At 45.4% G+C, this 24134-nt stretch overlaps 1 protein-coding gene across 1 annotated transcript in view; it reads right to left on the bottom strand.

Moving 5' to 3' along the window:
- wwox (WW domain containing oxidoreductase) overlaps window positions 1–24134 on the bottom strand; it is a 118773-nt gene that overhangs the window by 56443 nt on the left and 38196 nt on the right. Inside the window, exon 8 of the mRNA XM_076142372.1 lies at window positions 21777–22041. Within this exon, the coding sequence (XP_075998487.1) occupies window positions 21777–22041 (265 nt within the window). The remainder of the gene's footprint in view (window positions 1–21776; window positions 22042–24134) is intronic.

Raw genomic sequence — 24134 nt, 5'->3', positions numbered from 1 at the left:
AGCACTGTGGTTATTACCATACACCACACGGCCAAACAAACTTCACACCGGCACACTACGAAAGACAGCGGGTCCTCTACAGCCGGGGAGATGACTTTCTACAGTCTGTGCACGCTCCAGTGTGCATGTGTGCTCTTACGTGCATGAGTGTGTGTGTGTGTGTGTGTGTGTATGTATGTGGATGACAGGTTTATAGGAGTCATTTATCCTGCTCAGCAGGCTAGTGTAGTGCGGAATGGTGGCCTGAGTGCCAGGCGTAGCTTATTGTTGTGTAGCCTTTATGGGCTACATTAAGTACAGCTGAGTGAGAGGGAAACATACAGTACAATACCCTGAGCTCACACATGTCATACACACAGAGATTAACTACCTCCCTGGGCAAGCCTACATGCACTCAGCGCAAGACCATGGCACACTCACCCCGACGACAGACAGACTGTTGGTAAAGGTATGAGAGTGTGTGCATGTCTCTGTCTGTGAGAGGATGTGTGCAGACTCTGAATCACATTAAACAAAGGCCGAGGCAAAGTTGTTGGACGATGCTTGAGATAATAAGCCTTACACGCATCATCCCTATCAATATTTCCTCTGCTTAAACTGGCAGCGGCTGGTTTTGGCTGCGTGGTGGATGAGGTTGTGTTTCAGTGAGACGCAGCATCGTGTGGATGGTGAGAGATCAGAGCAGACCATTAAAAAGCATCTCGCTCCACTCTGATCAATCTGGGCAATAAAAACAACATGGATTACACATCACCACTGGACTGCTCATTATTGGCTTCATTAATAAAAAAAACAAATAGACACAGCGTAAGTGCTTGTGCGCGCATACACACAAACACACACACACACACACAGGCTCTCTCTCTCTCACACACACACACACACAAACACACACACACACACACACACACAGGCGCTCTCACACACACGCAGAAATGAGCAAGTGTGTACAGACGCACTGGCACAGACAAACGGGTCCAACAGTCAGGCGATTTGAAAAGCAGTTTTATTCTCTCACTTACTCACTTATAACACACACTCCCTCCTGCGTGTCTGCTTTTTTGAAAGCTTCATAAGCGTCGCCTCTTCAACTGTGTTCCACGGTGTAAAAATAGAGGCCATTATATTGCCTAATGCCTACCTGCCAGCCCTCTATGCTCCCTCCTGTACACGAATGCTTTTACATGATGAGGTGGCTGACATGTTCCACACACACCATCCATTACCATATGTACACTGGATGAGACTCAGCCTGCACAACTTATACTAATGCATGTTTGGTGTGCCCTGTGGGGGTGGGAGACATATACGCACACACACACGCACGCACGCACGCACACACACACACACCCACACACACGTGGAGAGTCCCGCTTGAACAAAGACGCGCAAACTCTCCTCCATACAAATATAATGGCAGCACCGAGATAAGCCACTTGTATTAACAGCAGGATGCTTTTAAAGTAAATAAAAACATTATAGCTGCCTCTCAAAGTGAGGCTAGGTGCCGCTGCTTGCTCTGGTGCTGGCGCGTGTGTGTATGTGTGAGACTGGAGGGAGGGGGGATGGGGGGGGCATCCTCTGCACTGGGGCAGCGGTTCCACTCTAATTGCCCCTCTAGGTGCCTCTGTGCTAGAGAGCTGAACTGAGGGTAAACACAGATCTGGAGATGATTAATAGCCAGAGGTCAGGGCAGAGCACAAACAGACAGAGGGGCTGAGACCTCACTCCAACCTACCTGGACCACAACACACACACACACACACACACACACACACACACACACACACACACCAACACACACACAAACACAAACACACAAACACACACTCAGAAATGTGTTCCGTCTTGACACCGGACACTCAAACACTGTTTCTCCACAACCAAAACACACAAATGCAAAGTTGTCCGAAAATACATCCATCCCAGAATATCCTAGATGAGAGCGAGACTGAGGGGCGGAGTTACAAAGCCGAGGAGCTGAGGAGACAGACCAGGTCAGTCAGGGGTGAGGGTGAAAGGTAAAGTTGAAGGGTAAAGGGGAAGGGTGAGGGTCAGCATGTCGGATAAGGCCCCCGCAGCAGAAAGTCCTTAACAAGCTTTGATCAATACGCGAGCAGGAAACCCCGAGCTCCCGTTTCTCCTGCACCCCCCAGCAGCTGTAGGTGGTCTACCAAAGATTTTATGCTGCGGTGGAGGGAGATGCACATCCTGTTTCTACCACCTGCCCACTTTGTCTTCTCTGTCCCCTGACAAACACACGCGCACACATACACACTCTCTCTCTTACCGCGGTCCCATACACACACTATCTCCAACCCATCTGCACACACACACACACACACACACACACACACACACACACACACACACACACACACACACACACAATCCCGGCTGAATGAAGTCAGGTGGGGGCGGCCCTTCATTTTTCATGCAAACGGTAATTTAGTGAGACTGCCTATTGATTGAGCGCCGCTTGTCTCCCAAACAATGCCACTTCAATCAGCGGCCTGTGGGGGGGGTGGCGGGGCTGCTGGCCTCGGGTTGGGGTTGGTGGTGGTGGTGGTGGTGGGGGCGGAGGAGATGGAGGGAGGGAGGGCTGCCGATAGCTGCAGTGACTGATTTAAGAGATGGATAAAAAGCAGATACGTCCCCCGCCCCTGTACTGATTAATGACAGTGGCCAGAGCAGCCCTGGACTATGCATCATGATTTAACCACCAGCCCCTCATCTAAAGATTAGCGTGCGCACACACACACACACACACACACACACACACACACACACACACACACACTCACACTCTCACACACACACACATTCTACCATTCTACTGTACCACACAGAGAGACAAGAGATGGAAGGTGTGAAGGAGAGAAAGCAAAGAGAGACAAGTGAGAGGACGCTTCTCAGCCTGGGGTGCGTTCAGTGGCAGAAAAATGTGCTCGTCACAAGTTTAATCTCACTGCCGGCGTATTGGCAAATAGACACATCAGGATACAGATGTGTCCGCTTACCTTCATAATATCACACAGTGTCTTGTGCTGCAAGCGAGTACAAATTTGCATATCAATGTAATTGCAACGCCACCGGTTAGCCCATTTCAGCATAACATCATCTGGACCACAATGCAGGTGGGACGTGTCCTTAAGGTGTTCGACATACTGGACTCTATTCTCCTTGCCATTATAGGCATGAAATGTGATTCTATGTTAAACCTGCAACCGTACAGCAAATGTAAAGTCATGTAAAGCATTATCTCAGATTAATGTGATGATCCTTAACATTCCATGAGGTAGGAGTGGGAACTTTTAGCGACGCATGTATCACAAAGGCTACTGCAGCAGACCATAAAGGATGTGATAGTATTTGAGAAAAATGGTCAGAAAGTCTCATCTCCACAGTTTAAAAATCAAGACCTAGAAAGAGAGCGACCATCGCCGAATGCAACAAGAATAAAAGCCAGCGAGTCCTGCACCGCGAAAACTAACGTGGATGTTGCAAATCACCTTTTGAACTGCTGAGTTATGCTTTTACACTATCATATTAAGCTTATAACACATTGATTTATGGTTATTTAAGCCAATGAGTGATAATCACCTCCCTGCAACAGTTGTATTTTGTGTGGAATTGTGAGTTGCTGTTGGCCAACCTTGCTGCTATTACCCCCGCTACCATAAGAGGTCAGTTGTGAGATGAAAAAATACACAAAAAGAAGGATTATCACTTTAAAGCCCAATGGATTGTGACTTTTTTGTACAACTTTGCTCTCAGTATAGAAGGCGATTGGTGATTTGTGAGGACAGATGAGTTCCAGCATGGTTTGTTCCAACCGCTGGGAACGACTGAGCAAAGATCCTGCAGGAGTCGTTCCTCTCTGACAGGTACTCAGACCTCTCTTACTATATAATGACTATATTCTGTCTTTGACATTAGGCTGTGAAAATGTTTGCCTTCTGTCATCTGTCACCTACGCTGGTCCACAGCTCAGGATGTACTGCAGCGTGCCTGGCCAGGGTGCAATCAATCCTTTGCCCTCCCAGTCCAGTTTAGCGCCGCTCCAAGTGGAATCCAACCCAGCCAAGTCAAACAAAGCGAGGGCTAATGTCACAGTGTGCTCGAGTGCAGTGCAGTGCAGTAAACTAGAGAGCAATGTAAAGTTGTCCAAGGGAAAACACAGTATCTGGTCCATTAGTTGTGTTGGAGGATCGGCGCCCCTCCCCACGGCTGCTAAAATATTCATCAGACTCCCCGAGAGCATGTCTGCTAATAGTTATACATGGAGCAGGAGAAAGGAGTGAAAAGGAGGAGGAGAGGAGCGGCGTGGGAGGGAGGGAGGGAGGCGAGAGGAGGAGAAATCTGGGAGATGAGCGATGCTCCCTCAGTGCATGTCAGCTAATAGTCAAACACGGAGCGCTAGGAGGGAGGGGAAAAACAGAGGAGAAAGAGAGGGAAGTGAGGAGAGAGGCTGTTTAAATAGTCTGGCTCAAATCACATGGGAAGGACCTAGTAAAAGCAAAAGTGAGCGAGAGAGGGAGAGAGAAGCGGGGAGGGGGAGAGAGCGAGTGAGCCACAGAGAGAGAGAGAGAGAGAGAGAGAGAGAGAGAGAGAAAGGAAGAGAGATAAAGATTGAGAGGGAGTAATCACTGCTTTTCCTCCTCCTCTGCTATCACTCGCCCCTCCGAGCTGCATTCCAGATTGATTAAAAGCCCCTCTTGTAATTGTCAGATCTTGTAGGAACCGTCTCTGTGTTTGAGTGTGTGTGTGTGTGTGTGTGTGTGTGTGTGTGTGTGTGTGTCTATATGTGGCGCGCGTGTGTGTGTGTGAGTGTGTAGAAGAGAAACCCAATTTCAATCACGTCAACCAGTGTAACAGAAGTCACTTCAATAGCCACTAGTCGCCACTGCATCAATCAGAACTCCTGCTCAACCAGAGAAATGTTGTTGATGTTGTTTTGTCTTATGAAAAAAATGGCTCAGGTAGGCGAGCTCCATCTTTGTGTCCCACTAAAGGAAAAATATACATGTGCATAAACACGCTCGCTCACACACACACACACACACACACACACACACACACACACACCGCACACTCACACACACACACCGCACACTCACACAGTCGTTTCCTCCAGTCATTAAAATGAGAAACGGCCGTTGGTGTGGGAGCTGTTGAAATACCATTAAGAAATGGAGACAAATGCAGAGGATCCCAGGCTGCTGTGGTAACCTCACTACAGTAAATCAGACAGTGACGAATATTACTGCACACACAAATACACACTGGTGTAAACAAAATACACGAGACAACTCAAAAGTGATCACGCCTGCACACACACACACACACACACACACACACACACACATACACACACACACACTGTGATTCATCCTCACGCAAACACTGAGCGTACAAATTGCCACCTTCAAAAAAAAGCTCTGTGTGTGTGTGTGTGTGTGTGTGTGGATTAATGAGTAATTATCCTAATTAAATGTTTCCTGATTGTTCTCGCTGATATATGGATGATTATTATGTCCAGAGATGATTAGATGATGGTAAAACAGAGCAGTCTGTTATCATTTTGGAAAATGAATGAGCGTTTGAAAGGAACCACGTGGAAATCACATACAAAATGAGGTTTTATGATTTTAATCCATTCAGGACTAATTGTGAACGGTACTCATAGAAAACCTCCTGCTACTTAATGATACCAGCAAAGACAGATTGCTGAAAAGACGTCACTCTCTCTCTCTCACACACACACGCACACGCACGCACACACTCACACACACAAATGTATATTCAGTTCTTTTTTTACTACAAAACGCTCAAAGAAAAAGTGTAAAAAAAAACGAGCAAAGTGTGGTCAAGTGCAGTTTGTGGCCCCGACAGAGGAAAATCTGCTACAATTCAGACATTCACACTGAGCCATTTTCCAAACGACTCCATCAAGCGAGGTGCAATTTGGCACAGAATGAATACGATGTGGAAAAACAAACCATCCAGGATATCGCAGCCCTCTGAAGATATATTTAGCTGAATTTTTCATAGTTTTTGTTCCACGACTCAACAAATTTCACGAGATGTTCAAAGTCCAGCCTTAATCCGGACGCTCCATTTCTTTATGGATGGAGAGGCAACATAGAAAGTGGCAGAGCCTTTTCATCCTTCATCCTTCTGAAGACGTTTCCCGCTCTTATGACTGCTTGATTGTGTTACTTAGCCTAATGTAAACCAATAAACGGGGCTAACCTCGTAAGCAAGGTCGATGCTTATTTAAAAGCTCATTGATTAACAGTTGTGATTATCGATCATGCCATGTAGCCTGGACAGAATTGACGGGTCTGATGGGTCAAGAGTCCAGATTTCTTTTTTAAAAACAAAGAAGAGACAGACAAGATGGACAAAGGCGGGCGAGAGAGGGAGGGAGAGAGCAAGTCTGAGAGAGATCTGATAGGGACACTCTGATGTAATTCCCTTTCCCAATCGTGTACCAACTTGAAGAGATTATTTGGAGTATCAATTTATTATCTGCACTTGAACCTCTTCAATATTTGTGCCCTAACCTCCATCTCCGGTTCCGCCGCCTGATTCACTTCCCAATACAGTTTACAGTGCAGAGCAGAGTGGTTGCATGCGAAGGAGATAGTGTGCGGTAATATTCAATTATTGTATGCACGGCGTCCCCGTCCCACCCTAAATTGATTTCTTTCAGAACGGGAGGCATCGCTCAGCACTGACACACAACCATGTTTCCCCCATCTACCACATCCCACGCAAATTACTCCTCCATCTGCTTTCCCCTCGCTGCACCGCGCATTTGCTCCCTATCCCTTCTCCTACACTCTTGTCTCCTAACTTCCCCTCTCCTCGTCACCACAACACGCACGCGGTCAGCAGCGGTTACATATCGCCGGCGCATCCGGTATGTTTAATCTGCCTGTAATCTCTCTGAATTGTAATGGGAAATGGTTTTGTGTTTTTTGTGGCACGACTGAGAGCTGGGATCCGACCCTTCAACTCAGCGGGAGTCTGCGTTTAGGGAGTGGGAGGCGTTTCCACTTCTGCCTTTGCTCAATTTGTCCTTTATCAAACAATTCATATCAGTAATATGATTCTACATATTAAAGGGCTATTTGTAAATGTAATAAATAGGAGTGCAGAGAGTCTAGTCTGCACTTGAAGAAAACACTACAGCTCTGAATTAAGTGGGTGCTTAAATTGAACATTTTTCATTGTAATATTCCAGAGAAGACTTAAGAAAAGGTTGATAAATACACTTTCAAGACTGTGGGTGAAGCTGTTTAAGGAATAAAAAAAGGGCGTTTTGTGACTGTAGTTGTGAAAGTTTTCTCCCGTTATACCATCATCATAAAGACCTTTACAATTGTACCTTTAATAAAGCCACACAGAGGCACTAGGTCTAATCAATACTTCATATACTGGGGATTATTGTTTTGTTTGGACTCGACACAGATTCAAAACGTCGAGGCTCCATAGTCATGTAAGGCTAGAATTGATTTGTTCATAAATGCAGTGAAATTTTTGATGTTTCTGTCACATTTATGTTTTTGTTTTTTCAGCTTCACATTTTTTATTCAAACGCACATTGTCACTTTACAAAGAGCAGGCCTGCGGTTAACGCTGAATGGCATTTACAGTCTCCGATGGTTAAAATCAACAAAGGGATTCAAACACACACACACACACACACACACAGAACCTTCTCTCTCTCCTATTCTAATTAAAGGGACCTCTCTGCCCTGGGTGTGTGTGTGTGATATTGACACTTAGCTCCGTACAATAAACTTTATTGGCAAGCCCTGCTTGATTACAGCACTAAACTAGAATAACAAGGAATATGGGAGGAGGGGACGTGGATTATATACTAAACAGACATTAGCGAGCTCTATTCAAATATACTGTGCATTTTAATAGGGAGTCCGAGATGATGCCGCCGTGTCTGTCTCACACTGAGCACAGCCAGTGAGATGAAGCTGGAATATATCGCACAAATTACAAAGAAGACATGAGTGAAATACAGTAAAGATAAACAAATAGAAAGAGAGAAGAGATATATATCGAGGGATGGTGGAAGGGAAAGAGGGATAGATTTTCCGTCATTAATGATCTATGGAAAATCCTCTGTCTATTTTCAGATATACTGTTAATGGCTGCTTGCTGCCATTAAAATCGTTGCTGTCCTGAACTCAGCTATTCACATATTGGCTGCTGCTTCATCTAATATTCATCTACCGGAGGTCAATGGCAGTGGTGGCATGTAAGCGTCTTGTACACACAAATGAAGCGTGGAAAAAGTTTGTTAATTTGTTTAGATAGATGAATAAATGATTTAGGAACTCCAAGTTTATGGTGCTTCAGAAAAACCTTCAACCCTCAACCGCCTCGTCTGCTTTTGTTGTGCGGATGTTAAAAGTAAGAAGGGTAGATGTTGCCTCGGATGTTTGACAAAACAAAACGTAACAGTCATTCTATTGTGAGAAAGAGGGGGAGAGAGAGAGAGACAGATAGAGAGCGAGAGGGGGGGAAGAGAGAGTGCTTCTCCTCAGCACTCCAACAGTTCTAATGAGGGAGGAAGTCTTTTAAAGGGAACACACTCTGCAATTAATTCCATAACAATGGTGTCTCAAACAATACCTGCAGGCAAGAATGTGCAAGGCTCCTCTTCATACTGGACATTAAATTACCAGCCTGTGTGCTAAATCAATTAGGCACCACAGGCAGGTGAAGGAGAGGGCGGTGTCCTGTAACCTGAAACCTTCTTTTGCTCTCCCTCTTCTCTATCTCTCTCACACACACACTTTTTTTGTAAGAACCGTTAGGATTTGAATTAAGACACACTGGATTCTAGACCCAGAAGCTCTGGGCCCTTTGGCAGCACTGCACTAACTGCTGTGAGCTCAGCCTGCAGGGAAGAGACCAAAGGCCTTCGGCAGAGGTGTTCAGCTATGAAATGCATCCTTCTCTTCTCAAAAGGTCAAAGAGAATGCAAGAAAGAAAAAGAGAAAACATGTCAGAATAACGTGCTTGTTGTAAATTAATGCTGAATTGTAATTCCACTCTTTCACATGACGCTGGAACAGAGTCACAGAGATTCAAAAGCAAATGAACCGCAGCTGTCTGTCCCGCAGCTCAGTCGGTTGAACTACAATGACCCCTACTGGCATGAACCGGTACTAATTTAGTGCGCTCCTTCCAAACAAAGAGCTTGAATTTGAGAAGAAGGTGCTGCTCAGGGTCTTCAGTACAGGATACAATCACACACACACAAACAAACAGCAATGGGGGAGGGAACACAAAAAACATTGCTCGTGCTTCCTCCATCACGTTCCTCACAAACACCTCCCTCCCTCCCCGCCTCTCTCACCACCATCTTCAAACTCTGCACCCCCGCACCCCCACCCCCACCACCCCTATACTCCAGCCTCCCATTGTCCCTCCTGCATTTCTCTGGAGGCCTTGGCACCCTCTGCAGGGCCTCGCCCGCTGCTTGTGTTGGCAGAGCTCCGTCTCTGAATCACCCACAGCGTGCCCTCTGGCTTAACAGGCTGGCACAAGGACACGGAGGAGAGTTGAGAGGGGAGGGCAGGGCGGGCAACAGGAAGTTACAGACTGATAGAGCCAAATATTACTGAAGAGTTATCACGGAACAGGTCAGCGGGAAGAGTTAAGTCATCTGGGCCGTCGACTGCAGTTTGAGGCCTTTGTGCTTATTGTGGGCCAAGAGAAAAATGCGAGATCGGAGCAGGCGAGGACTGGCGTGTCAATTGGCACGTGTGTCTGGGGGAGGACATTAAAGTGAGACACGCCTCACCTTGAGGAACCACTGACCCCACACACCTTTATTGCATCTCCAATTAGAGGAGAGAAAGGGAGAAAGGGGAGAGATACAGAGAGGGAGAGACGGCAATAGAGGAAAAAGAGGGGGAGAGATGTATTTCATAAATGTAGTTCCATAAAGAGCACTGACCCAAATGGCATTCAGTAATTCTTCCCTGTGCCAGAGGAGGTGGGATAATCAGAAACTTCATCAAGCTCACTCCTTCCTCCTCTCCTTTCCCCGCGTCTTCCGACATCTCTCCCACTGTCCCGCCCTCTGCTGGGAATGTCTTAAACAAAGTCGCGTTGTAATAACTGTGGAAAATATATACGTACGTGCATCCGGAAATGTGCATCAAAGAACATATTTCTACCCCCCCACCACCACCACCAGCACTCATCAGCTCATTTTAATTAAACAAGTTTCCTCTCTCCACTCCTCGCCTCGTCTCTTTGATCTGTTCGCAGCCAACTCGCAGTGAAAGAAACATCGGACTGCTTTGAGAAAGTTGTAAGTCTTTGATTCTGGAGGATTCGGAGCAGCGATGGCACAGCATTGATTCAATATACACCAAAAGGCGCCAGAGTACGAGGGGAAAAAAAAAACAGAAGTCATAAAAAAACAGTCCCTTTGTCAAACACTACACTATAACTACAATCCCTTATGGTCCATATGGGTCGACTAATAAAAGCTGAACAAATTCCTTTTTGAAACTGTTCAATAAATTCAAATCTGTCTTTATGACAATGTTGGCAATACATATCAGATCTGTCACTGCTGCTCTGAGATGGATGTGGGAGGGCAGAAATCTGAAAGAAAATAATACAATTAAAGTGTGTCTCAAGCATCAAGTCTCCATCGATCCGCTCTCTCTCTTTTCCAATACGCTATGGACTTAACATGGACTTATTCTTTCTTAAGCACAACTGGGAGCGCTCCCTTCCCCCAGGGTGAAACACTCACACACAATGCTTCAAAAGAACATTTTGTTTATATGTTCAATACCAGAAACATCGATGAAATTATCCAATCATTAATTTCCTATTCAATACAAATTTAATGCAGAGCCACGGAGTAGCCAGCTCATATCCAATAAGGACATCTATCCCCGATCACTCAGTTCGGTGCTACACACACACACACACACACACACACACACACACACACACACACACACGCACACACGCACATATATCAATGAACCTGTCCTTAAAACAGCTATTCCTCACACAGACTCAATACTGAGGAGAGGGAGCGAAACCAGGAAAAGAGAAAATAAGAAGGGACGGCATTGGAGGAAGAGAAGAAGAATGGACGGTGAAAGAATGTGGGGACAAGGTGACAGTCCTGACGTTGGACAGCTCAGCAATAGCAGTTCCCTTTATCTTCAATCAGACTGGACTGGGTCTGGACTGGGTCAAATTTGAGAAATGTGGACGGGTCAGGAAGGGACGTATGAGAACACACACTATAAGTCAAGGTTTGACAGTTCTGCAAGGAGCTCTTATGCACTCCAATCAACGAGCTCATTCGGGGTAAATTTCAGGATCAATGGCGGCTACAGCAGCTCCATGCTCAATGATACAATCTATAGCGCCGTGTTGCATGTGATTAGGAAATGCGTGGGAATGCTATCAGTATTGAATATCATACAGGTGGTGAACCCAAATGAACCCGTACAGTAACCTGACATGATACACACCAGAGCCAGAGCCAGAGACATGTGAGCCCTGTGTGTGTGTGCGTGTGTTTAACATGTGAGAGCTGCAGAGATGACGTGAGAGCCAGAAGTTCAGAGGTCAAGTAGAGTCAAACCAGGTAGGCGATTGGCTGATCAGGTCTGAGTGTAATGACTAATCAATGGTTGAATGCATTAGCCTAATCTAATGGGCCAGGTGGGAGAGGACAACGCGAGACGCATGGAACACATGATTGAGCACAACATGCAACAGCAATGCAATCAATAACACATAGAGTGGTCTAACCCCAGGGGGGGTCCCCACAACTGGAACGACCTGCTCCACATGCATTTAGGAGGCAATCTGTGTGCATGTGTGTGTCTGTGTGTGTGTAAATATGTATGCTTGGTTAGTTAGGGGAGGACAAAAATGTAACCGAGCTGTTTTAGTCTGATTGATTGGATTATGAAATGGAATGAGGGAAATTAAATTCATTCTTCTCTGTGACGTCTCTCACTTCCATCCCTGTATGACCAAAAGAAGACATGAGTGATGAGGTCAGCGCAGAAAATACCCCGAAAAATGGCTCAAATGAATGGCTCTGTTTAAGTCAAACACCTTCCTGTGTGTGTGATTTGACCTTCTCCTGTCCCTCAGTGCTGTGTGTGATGTAGAGCTGTTTGTGGGTTAAAAGCATAGCTGAGCCCCACGTATCATTCTGCACATTAGTGAGGTCATTCACGTTTGTAACCCCTGTTGGATGAATCGGTTTTAATGCAAAGTATGCAAAGCCTTGTGGTGTGATGGCTGTGACACAAAAACAGGTGTTGGGATTAGGTAATTAATGTGTAAACCTTGCAAAATAAAAGAAAGACGCTTTTTTGGGAGGCAGAGACACTTGTCGAAAATTTACAATGACTATAAAAAGGTGCTAAAAACATCGATTAACTCACAGGGAGATCAACCATTAAAAGAAGCATGAGAGAGAGAGAGAGAGAGAGAGAGAGAGAGAGCGAGAGAGAAAGCGAAGGAGAGAGCGAGAGAGCAAGAGGGAGGGGGGGGAGAGAGAGAGAGAGAGAGAGAGAGAGAGAGAGAGAGAGAGAGAGAGAGAGAGAGAGAGGAGCGAGAGAAGGAGCGAGAGAGGGAGGGAGAGCGAAAGAGAGAGATGGAGAGGGGGGAGAGGGAGAGGGAGAGGGAGAGAGAGAGAGAGGGAGAGGGAAAGGGAGAGAGAGAGAGAGAGAGAGAGAGATGACAAGTGAGGGACAAGAGCCAAGTGCAGTCAGAGCAGAGGACAGGCCTGGGTCAATACCTGCAGCACATACTGCTGACACTGCACCGCTCAACAGATACACGTATACACACACACACACATACGCTCGCGCGCACACACACACACATGCGCACACGCATTTACACATGGACATGTACACAAAAGATAGAGAGACATCAGACCAATCAGTCAGCCGATGCCAATATTTCAAGAGGAAGGCAAAGAAAAGGAGTGTGTGTGTGTGGGTAGGTGGGTGTGTCACCCTGTATATTTTATTTATTTATATTTTTTTACTTTTACAGCACCCCTTATCATTGGCCGAATTAGGTATAACACCTGTCCACCTCCCTTATCTTCCTTCTATCAGAGGGAAGGAGAAAGAGGGAAATGTCAACTCCTGACATTTCTAATGGAACATCAACTCTCAGAGGAACGAACGGGGAAGACTCTGGTGAAAACCAAAGCAGACACACCTCAGTATGTCACTCACGCTGTCATCTCTGGTGCAAAAACACACACACACATTTTCTGTTGCGTGCCTGCATGTACACATGCAGTGTGTGTGTGTGTGTGTGTGTGTGTGTGTGTGTGTGTGTGTGTGTTTGTGTGTGTGTGTGTGTGTGTGAGAAAAGAAAGGTCTGAGGAGAGGAGCACTCTCCATCTTTGAAATGAATTAGCGCGCAGTGCCTTATTGAGTGAGGTGCAGCGTTTAAGTGAAACTGATGAGAGATGTGCGAGCAGCGAGGACCGGCCTATAAGTATGTGGCTGAGGTCACAGGTTAATCCCTATTGATTCACTCCACTGTCTGCATACACAGGACGATAGGAGAAGTGGAAGGAAAGGAAAGGAAAGGAAAGGAAAGGAAAGGAAAGGAAAGGAAAGGAATGGAAAGGAAAGGAAAGGAAAGAAACGGAAAGGAATGGAAAGGAAAGGAAAGGAAAGGAAAGGAAAGGAAAGGAAAGGAAAGGAAAGGAAAGGAAAGGAAAGGAAAGGAAAAGAAAGGAAAGGCATGCTTCACAGACTATCACGGAACATGAAGTCTCACTGCCCACACACACCTAGACACAGACACAGACATACACACACACACACACACACACACACACACACACATAAAGAAAATTAAGAATCACTAATCTCTTAATAGGTATTTAAACGCTCACTCCTTAGACAGATTGTGGACCAGGACCTCCCGAGGATCAATGTGTGATATGATCATCGGCGTTATTTTACACACATGGTCGGACGTTCTTTGCCTTCGTCTTAAAGAAAGTACAAGGATGGGGGGGGGGGGGGGGGTGTTTGGTTTTAAGCAAACACATGGGGAAAACACGGGTTAATCAATAAGGTGACCATCTCGTGTTGCATTTAAAAGCTTCCCTCAAATTATTCTCAAATTATTGCAGTTAAATCATAGCACACACACACACACACACACACACACACACACCCTCACCACCCCAGCGGATCAAAGAGGTTCAGAGCAGAGTGGGCTTGATGAGCAACAACACTAACACCCGGGACAAAATGCATAAATATACGGCATTATTAAATATTATAAACAAGATCCTCGCAATCTCACCCCAGAGAAGCAAAGGTGAAATATTACATTAATATGAGCAACTATTAATAATACCCCTCCTCTCCCCAGCTCTTACCCCATGACTCCTTCTCTCCCTCTCTCCATCTCTATCTCCCCCTTCTCCCTCTCTCTCTTCCTCTCCCTTCCTCTCCCTCTAATCCTATCATGCGGGCAATAAGTGTATGCACCATGAGCACATTTAATTTCTGCGGTTGGTTTTCAGCGAGCCCAGAGGTGAGCCTTAATAAGGATCAATGGCACTTTATCTGGGACAGCACCCACTTCACAGCATGCAAATTACACAGCAACCCTTAAAAAAAGAAATGGATTTAATTAAAAAATGTAGAACCACGGGCTCTGGAAATTCAATTAAAGGATTTATGCAAAGGTTGGCTAGCTTTTTGTGTTGCAGTTCCTGCTTATATAATGAGCTTTTCATATTAAAAATCAATAGGTAATCTGGGCTAGGGGATCGGCTGCTTATGTACATTTTTGAAATCAATTTGAAAAATAGTCCATCAGCGCCGTGTCACAACAAAGAGGGGAGAGAGCGCTGTGTGTCTTGTGTGTGTGTGTGTGTGTGTGTGTGTTTTGGGGGGGGGGGGCAGGGGGTCAACGGTGTGGAGTGCACGGGTGAGGAGAGGGCGATAGGTTATATCTTTCTCCTTTCTTCGGGTCGCATAAGAGGAACTGCAAAGGCTTTGAGGGTAAGCGAGACGAAGGGCAGAGGAGGCGATGTGGACGAGTGGAGGGTAAGTGAGGAAGGATGTCTCTGTGGCCAGGTCCGTTTCTGGCTCTTTGGCCCGTTCTGATCCTTTCTATTAGAGAGAGAGAGTCCCTGGGAGGCCAGGGTCTGGCTGGCTCTGACCTGTGGCTCTGGGGTAATTTAGCCTGGCCCCATCTCAGACTCAGCCCAGACGCAGACACCCCTGGCTGGGGAGACATCCTAATGGCCTCCCTGAGGTGTCTGATGCTGGAGGAGCAGAGAGAGCACAACATTTCTTCACAGAGACAACTCACTCTCACCGACAGGCATCTTGTCCTCCATCACTGTGATCAAGAGAAGATACAGAGCTGTAGCCCATTGGATTGGATTATGTTAAATAAACTTGATTCTCTTTCCTCTATCTAACAAGGATATTGTTCATGTTTCCTCCGCACACACGTTGTGTAACTATGCAGGCAGGAGGGGAGAATGACTGACTGCATACAGTAGCAGACTGTCAGCATTTGATTGGTTCTTTATTGATCCAGACACGCTCTCCATCACATCAACTCATCCACAATAAACCATTTACACAGTTTCCCTGTGCAATGGACCACATAACCAGGCCTCAGGCCATCTCTATTCACCCACTCTGTGTGTTTGTGTGTGTGTATGTGTGTGTGTGTGTGTGTGTGTGTGTGTGTGTGTGTGTGTGTGTGTGTGTGTGTGTGTGTGTGTGTGTTTTCTTTAATGAAATGGTATCTCCGTAGACAATAATCCCAGTAACAGGATTGGGCAGGAACACACATGTCAATACAGCCAAATAGGATTGTATGCTTTTATCCATGCCCACACAACACATCTCCCTCAATCTCTCCCTCTCCCTCTTTCCTTCTCTCTCTCTTTCCCTCTCCCTCACTCACACACACACACAGAGCAGCACTGGCAAAGCCTGGCAGTGACGACCAGATTCATTATTTCTACTTTCTCAAAAATGATCTCAAAGATGGCTTCTAAAGAAAATCCTCACATCACAAGACAGAATCACTTTGTGTATGTCAACCTCATACCAACTGGCATAATGTATAAGATTCATGTCTGCACCAGTGCTGAGGAGAAACCTAACAGTGTCTCCAGTCAGGCTGGAGCAGACCCCCCCTCCACCCCCACCCCCTCACCCCCCTGTGGAGTTCCTAATCATCCAAGAGGACTCTATTAAAGGGAGCTGGCAACTGATCTAACTCCACAGAGGAGAGGGGGGCTGGTGGGGAGATTGAGACCTATGCCCCTCTTTCTTTCCACATGGTTGAGCACCACGCACAACATCACTCTGCGCGCACACACATACACACACATACACACACATACACACACATACGCAGGTTGTCTCGGCATCCAGCAAAGCCACCGTGTCGGCGTGATACACCAGACTGCGGATAGAGCACCTGACCACGTCTGTGAGGGCAGACGGACGCGGGTGAAGAACACTGAGGTAATAGCGGCTGCTGCGCTCACTTACAGCACCAACCTCCCCACTGAGCCGCACGTCTCTTATATTATAATGCTGATGTCTCTGTAACTGGACCTGTCTCTAGGGTTAACCCCCGAGGTGCAGCGGAGACTTCTAGACACAGCAGAGGAGGCACTTACAGTTTCACTACTCCTGACTGAACAACCATTCCTCTAATATCGCACTGACTGCTGGGGCCTGGTCAAAAGTTCAGCCTGTGCATATGTAAAAAGGTGGCCTGGTGCCCGAGGCAGGATCCTGGGTAAAATAATCATGCTAAAACGCTGAGAAGCTTGGGACTAGGCGAGGGCGCTGATGAAACCGGCCCCTAGGGAAACAGAAGTGTCTGATTGGTCCGCCGGAGCCTCTTAGGCCTGTGCCCACAACACCCCTCCCCCCTCCTTCTATCCATTACAGTGGATGATGAGGTAGTGGAGCCACTGCCCACGCTGATCTCTATTCAGCTCAGCACTGTCTGTGCCTATAGTTAAGGTATAGATTTGATGAGTATAGGCTGAGCCCAGCTGCTCAGAGCCTGAGGGTGCGCCAATCTGGAGGGAGCAATCAGTCAGTCAACGAAATGTCATAGGGTCAGTGTTACAGCGTGACAAGACGGCGACGACGACAACTTCACAAAAGGTTACAGACCGACTTAATCCTGCAACAGTCACTCGAATTCAGTGCGCGCTGCTTAAATGTGTGTGCGTGCGGTCAAAGTCAAAATTTTACAGCATTTATTAAACAAAACTTGGTGTAAACTCACAAAGGCCTTGATGCGTTAAATCAAACTCAGTCTCATTCAATTTTGGAGCATTAAACCACTCGTGCATGCACAAACACACACACACACATGCATACACACCACACTGCATGCCAGATCATTCAACCTTGATAATCACACCAAAGGACACAAAGAAAACTCCCTCTCTAAACACGCCGAATTAAAGAAAGAGGAGTTAGAGGCCCGGTCGCACGATCTCTGATAAGCAGATCAAGGCGTTGGGAGGGAACATGTTTTTGGTAAGAGATAGTTTGGCTGATTAAAATGTCATGGCTCTTTATAGATGCCTCTCCCAACTCAGCAAAATGGAATCTGCACCGTGCATCAGTGACAGAGTGGGCTGCGCTCTTCGTTAATAGAGAAGTTTCTTTCTTTAAACTGAGAATCCACAACACAAAGGGCACAAAACTGGAGGAGACAAAGTGCATTTCAGGGGGGTTATAGTGAGAAATAGATAATGCTGAAGATAATAAGAGTGAAGCGCACAAGAATGTGATTGGATAAGGGAGAATGGAGCCTATGGCCTGACATGACATCCCCCCTGCCGTTACTACAACAGTCAAATAAAAGATTTAGGACCACATGTGGCTCCAGGTGTTTCAGCACTGTCCATACTGTGAACGTGTGTGTCCATGTCGGCGTCCGTGTGTGTGTGTGTGTGTTTGTGTGTGCCTGTGTACACCTCTTGTATATCACTCCACCTGTGCTCCTATAAATCAAACCTGTGTTTTAAATGAGAGCCTGCTTATTTGCGCTGGAAGACACACAGGGGCTTTGTGATTGTTTTTTGGAGTCGACATTCTGCTTATGTTTGCATCCCAGAACAATCTCCATGGATCCCGCAAGCGTACGCAAGCAATTAAAGCGATACCATCTTCATATCCCCGCAACCAATAACTGAAATAATATCACTGTTTTATTAAGCCCTTAATGTGGGGGCAGAAGGAGTGAGGAGTGGGATTTTAAAGAGGATACACTTTCAGGGGCCTTATCAAGCCCAGATTTAAATAAGAGCAAATGCTCAGCTTAAGGGTGTGCCTGTGTATCTGTGCGTGCTGCTGTGTGTCTGTGTGTGTGTGTGGCCTTTATCAGACACGAGTTTTAGCTAATCGCTGTGTCAGCACACCAGAATTTAATTACTAGCTCTACCTTTGTCCTTTAATATTTACTAACATCTACACTACATTTAATTAACCACATGTAGAAAAGCCACTGCCCCGTTTTGGAGGAGAAACCGCTCTGCTAATTACATCTGTGTGCTCACAATTCCAAAACGGCGATGCCCCTCCTTGAGACACACACAATGAACACAGAAGTATCATCCAACTCGAGGGTGCACTTCCAAATCATCTGATTTAAAAATAAAAAAATAAAAAAGCAAATGCACATTCTAACTGAAACTGCCACGGCTCAGACTTGCAGAGTTTAAAATGAGAAAGCGGCCGAGGAAAAAACACCAGAGAAAAGTGGTAGAAAAGTGTTTTGTGACAGAAATAATCAAATTGAGGAAATGTTCAGGTTGGCATTTTGTGAAAGGTGCTGAGGAGCAGTTCCTCTCATCTCACGTTCTATGTCAGAGGGAGAAGAGACAAATGACGGCCCGGGGCCTTGTGTCTGTCAAATATGATGGAGCAGAATAACGCTCCACTAAAACTCCACCACGCTGCCTTTCAACGCATCACATTTTCCCTTCAGTGCAAACACTAAATTGATAAAGTATGAAGAGTAGCTAATGGAAAGATGTAATAGTCAAACTAAAAGCATATATTAGGGGCTATGGAGCCTAAAGGGTAGAGTGCTGCTATCCATCCAAAAGTCTTACAGAGAGGAGGACACAATATAGAATGTGATAAATCACACTAATCACACTGTTGGATTTTATCGTTTATATCCAACGCGTGTGAGGATGTTAACCTCAGGCACCTCATGTCACCTCACAAGCACGCTCGTACTGCCAATACTCTCAAATACACACGTAGTCATGTAGTGCAACGACCCTTCCTCACCTTGTAAGTACATGGACCCAGATGTGACGAAGAGAGAAAAGGAAGCAAAGGGACATTTATCTGCTCAATCTGAACCTCAACCTTCATTTTAAAACGTATCAAAATAAGATTTCAAGTTCAAATTAATCAGTCAGGAAAAAAAAAAAGCTACATCGAACTTGTTTCAATAGTTGTTGACTTCCTGTTCTGATTAATATGTCATATAGCTCAAACTTAGAGCTGCTATGGCTATAGTATAACTTACATACTTGTATTGATGCTGTGGATATATTAAGAAAAGAGATATGATTTCCTTTACTTATTAGATTTCAAATGAACAATTTAAAGTATTTATACAAACTCATGGACAGATTTTTGTGGGAGGAAACTGGAGCACCCGAGTTAAACCCATGAGACACAGGAAGAACATGTAAACTCCACCGTGTCCCCTATGACACACAAACCAACATACAAAGGGAAGGAGGATGTGTGCGAGTGTGTGTGTGTGTGTGTGTGCGCAAGTGTGTGTGTATGTGTGTGTGTGTTAGGAAGGCAGGAAGGATCAAATAATGCTGTCTGGTTTTTCTCTGGTCTCCATCACCTTATCTTTTCCCTCTCTTTCTCCTTGTTCTCATCCTGGTCTTCACCCTCCTCTTGAGAAGACAAAGATAGTATATTTTCATTATTTCTGAATCTATTATAATTGTTGTTATTATTGCTGTCCATGTTTGAGGCTCTCATCTTCTCAGTCATCATCATAATGATCACTCAGTCATTTTCTTCTATCCGTCAAACTTATATCGCTTAATTCCATCCAGCTCACAGTTTACTTATATTTTCCCCCAAACGTAGAAAAGACTGTGCAACATGTGGCGTACTCCATTACAAACTATTCTGTGTTAATCTTAAGCGGACATGCACGAGCGACAATGTGATCAAGTAGAAACATGAAAATAACACCAGCGTTCATCCCTTTTTGTCAGTACTACCATCAAGTTTTTATTGTTGCACCAAAATTAAATTCTAAAGAGGTAAACATCACAGGTCCCTGCAGCACAGCATCTGGCCTAATTTACTATGTGTATGCCGAACAAAAACAGCCTGCGAGGAGGAAACATCTTTACTTCTGGAAATACATGGAGACATCAGTTTGGTTTGGTTATGTTCGGTTTAGTTTAATGTGGTGGGTTTTGGATTTTTGGCTCAACTTTGTAATTTTTTTGGCCTCAAATCCATGCCTGCAAAATTTGACTGTTCTTGCCCCTGGGCACTTTACGATGTGTGTTTCTGTGCAAGGCACTTGAAGACAAGGGTTGAGTTTGACTTTGATACTTTGAGGTCTTTGTTTGCTTAAGATGGAGGAGGATTCCAGTGTTTAAGGCCATGTTTGGTCTGGTTAAAGTTTGTCTGCATATGAGCACTATTTTGTGATTTATGCTTCATATATTTATACTTTATGCTTCAGTTTTGCTTTATGCTTAAGATTCAGACACCTTTGTCCTCCATGAGTAATGCGTTGTCAGGGCTTTGGCCTTGACGCTGCAGTCTAAAGGTTCTTATTCCTTTTTGTTTGGAAGTGTTGTGGGGACGTTTGATATCGGCTCGTTCTTTTTCACAATCAGCCTCGAGGAGAATGATCTGGGTGGATGCACTGGAGGGAGAAGTGGGTTAGGTTTAGAGGACTGACTTTAAATTGTCACGTGATACAACTAACACATTGGTTTTTCGTAATTTCTAGATTTCATGGTGAGACGGTGCTAGAAGGTGTCTATAGTCTGTCCATGGTTCTGTCACGCAAGTTTGTACATTACTTTCATTCCACATAGTGTCTTTCCCATTATTGTAGTGTAAAATAAATGTCTAAACTTCTAACCCATGTGTGATCTCCTTCCTTGTCAGTTGGCGCAGCACATATACTTTAACCTAGACATGGTAGCACGCAGCATCTGGAATAATACCTACCCTGCTGAGAAGATAGAGGAACAGCCTCCCTGAGTTAAATAAACAGTGACAAGAGGAAGAGGAAAACAAACCACAGAATATCTATCTGTGAAACCCAGACTCTCTCCCTGAGCACTCAACACTCAGCAGATCCTCCTCTTTCCATCCTTTTCCTTTTCTTTCTCCCGGTAACGTGCCAACACAAACACAGGCACAGTAAGGGACATGTCAAAGTCAGAACAAGAGGAAAGGAGATAGTGATTCAGTGTGGTAACTTTACTGAGTGGCTCACTGTAGTGAAAAATATGACTAACCGCTGAGAAGCTCTGGAGGAAACCAAACTTATCAACTTAATCAACTCATTCTGGCAGCTCCCAACACCACACAGACGATCGAATGACGCAGAAATAGATGCAGAAAGAAGACATATGCTTGCATTTATATATATATTCTTTCAACAATCAAGTAACCACTTACCATAGACTTGGTGAAAGGTCGGGCCAGAGTGAAGAGGAAGGTCATCAGCCACCAGCTCCGGTGTATAGATGTGTACATGACGTTCCCAGGATGCAATGCGTTGCAGGTGACACCGTGAGGTGAGAGGCGCCGGTTGAGTTCATTGCTGAAGAGGATGTTGCAGAGTTTGGCCCGGTTGTATGCCAGCATGGACCAGTAGTCCTTTTTTGGGGGAGACAGCAGTGCCAAGTCCACCTTCCCACACGAGTCCAACAGGCCTGTGAACCTGGAGGAAGAGTTTAAAAATGTTAGCGTGCGTGTGTGTGTGTGTGTATGTGTGTGTGTGTGTGTGTGTGTGTGTGTGTGTGTGTGTGAGTGTGAGTGTGTATGAGTGTGTGTCTGCTTCCGTGTAGGCTTCCTAACAGCAGATGTGTGGTGCTGGCTGCATACAAATCAAAGACGTGACATGATGTTCTTTAATTGCCTGCGACAGAGCTGTTAAACTCCAGATGTTTGACAAGGCCCCTTAAACATTACACTACTCGTTGTGTTATTATGCAGTCACACAATAACATCACAATGCACGGCAGCGACACCGTGTGTGTGTGTGTGTGTGTGTGTGTGTGTGTGTGTGTGTGTGTGTGTGTGTGTGTGTGTGTGTGTGTGTGTGTGTGTGAGAGAGAGAGAGAAGGAGAGAGAGGCTTGGAACCGTTGGAACACATCCTACATATTAATCCAGTCATTAGAAAACAACCAATCAAAATGTCACCTGGTTTCCTTGTTGTGATTTTACAAGCTGGCTGCCTCTTGTTTACTGTCGCCTTCCGCAACATCCTTGCTTGGCTAAATTACAACATCTGCAGGCTTTTCATTTCATGTGCTGCAACTTCGTAACTACTTTAGCAAGTAGGGGTTGATAAATCAATTGCCTGAGCGCCAAAGGTAGAGATTCTTTCTCTCCCAAATTCTTTGCATATTAAGCTGAAACTTGATTGTGGACATTTTTTTTGAAGGCCAATTTTAGAATCTGTAAATTATTACAACCCTAGATAAGAGATTTTGTTTAAGGGAAAACGTGCTCATCTATTCTTAAAAGTAGGGACCCAGAGCGACATCATCTCTATCTGAAACGTTAGGGGAATTATGTTCTCTTGTTTGTACAAATTGACTGTAGTAACCAGGCGAATAAATGTGAATCAGCCCAATTCTTCAGTAATCCCCTGTGTTGCAAACTGATAAAGTGTCCAGCCATTACTGGTTCATCCGTCTCTGAAACCACTTTCCCTTACAGGTCAATGCTTTACTAGTGGACAAGGGGCTTAGGAAATACAATATACCGCCAGGTGAGGGGTCACACACACACACACATACACATTCACACACACACCACTGCTTGTGAGGAAAGGCTAAGTGATCAAACAGGAAATCGTCAGAGACTGAAAATAACATAAACACAAATAGGAGCGACTTCAATAAATGTAATATAGGTTTGGAATGAGGCGGACAAAATGGAAGATGTAATGTGAGATATTGTCTATTCCTCTGCTTCTTCCTCTCCCTCTATTCTGGGTCAGCGTGTAACTGACTCTCTCTGGTCCTACCCATGGCCTCTTTGAAGGGGTTAAAGCCCCCTGATGATTGTAGATAAGAGAGATAGACTCTGTGTGTGTGTGTGTGTGTGTGTGTGTTTAGTTGGGCTTAAATCTAACACTTTTTGCCCGGTGTAACAGCAGCTTGGCTATGTTTGTGTTACCAAAACTTGACTCAGTCTGCACGTCTTGCATCAATCAAATGTTGTCAATACTAGTTTCATGTCGTGCCTCCTCCCTACGTGCTCTCTCCTCCTCTCTGTTGTTCCTACAGCACTGCAATAGGCGTGACCCCAGTGAATCTGGATGTCAAACCATCCCCTCTGCTGCTCCTGCCCTCTCATGCATTGCAGTTTGTATAACATAACTCATATGAAGGCCCCTGTAATAGTGCTGCGGTTTGATCTGCTACAATAACTCTGCCTATGTTCTCCCTGTCTCAGGTCACTCCGCCTGCTTCCAATCAATCACTCTGATTGGCCGTCTGACTGACTGAGGCCCGGATCAATGTCTTGCACACACTCGCTGACTCTGATACACACAGCCCAGGGGTTGGAAGTAGGCTCGCGGAACCCTGGCAGACATGCTTGTCTACTACATGACGAGGAAAACACGAGCCGGCCCCGCGGAATCGCAACGCTTATAGAAAAGATGGACTTAAAGTAAAATAGATGGCAGGAAGAGAGGAAGAAAGGCAGAATGGGGCTGAGTCAGGGGGTCAGAGAGAAAGCAGCAGATACTTGGTCAAAGTAAATTTCAGCTGATAAGTCCATCCATCATGTTGATGATA

This window comes from Genypterus blacodes, unplaced genomic scaffold (genome assembly GCF_046128005.1).
Source record: "Genypterus blacodes isolate CSIRO-AG114 ecotype Tasmania unplaced genomic scaffold, CSIRO-AGI_Gbla_v1 ptg000021l_1, whole genome shotgun sequence".
Lineage (NCBI taxonomy): Eukaryota > Metazoa > Chordata > Actinopteri > Ophidiiformes > Ophidiidae > Genypterus > Genypterus blacodes.
This window is presented reverse-complemented; position numbering and strand designations above follow the sequence as displayed.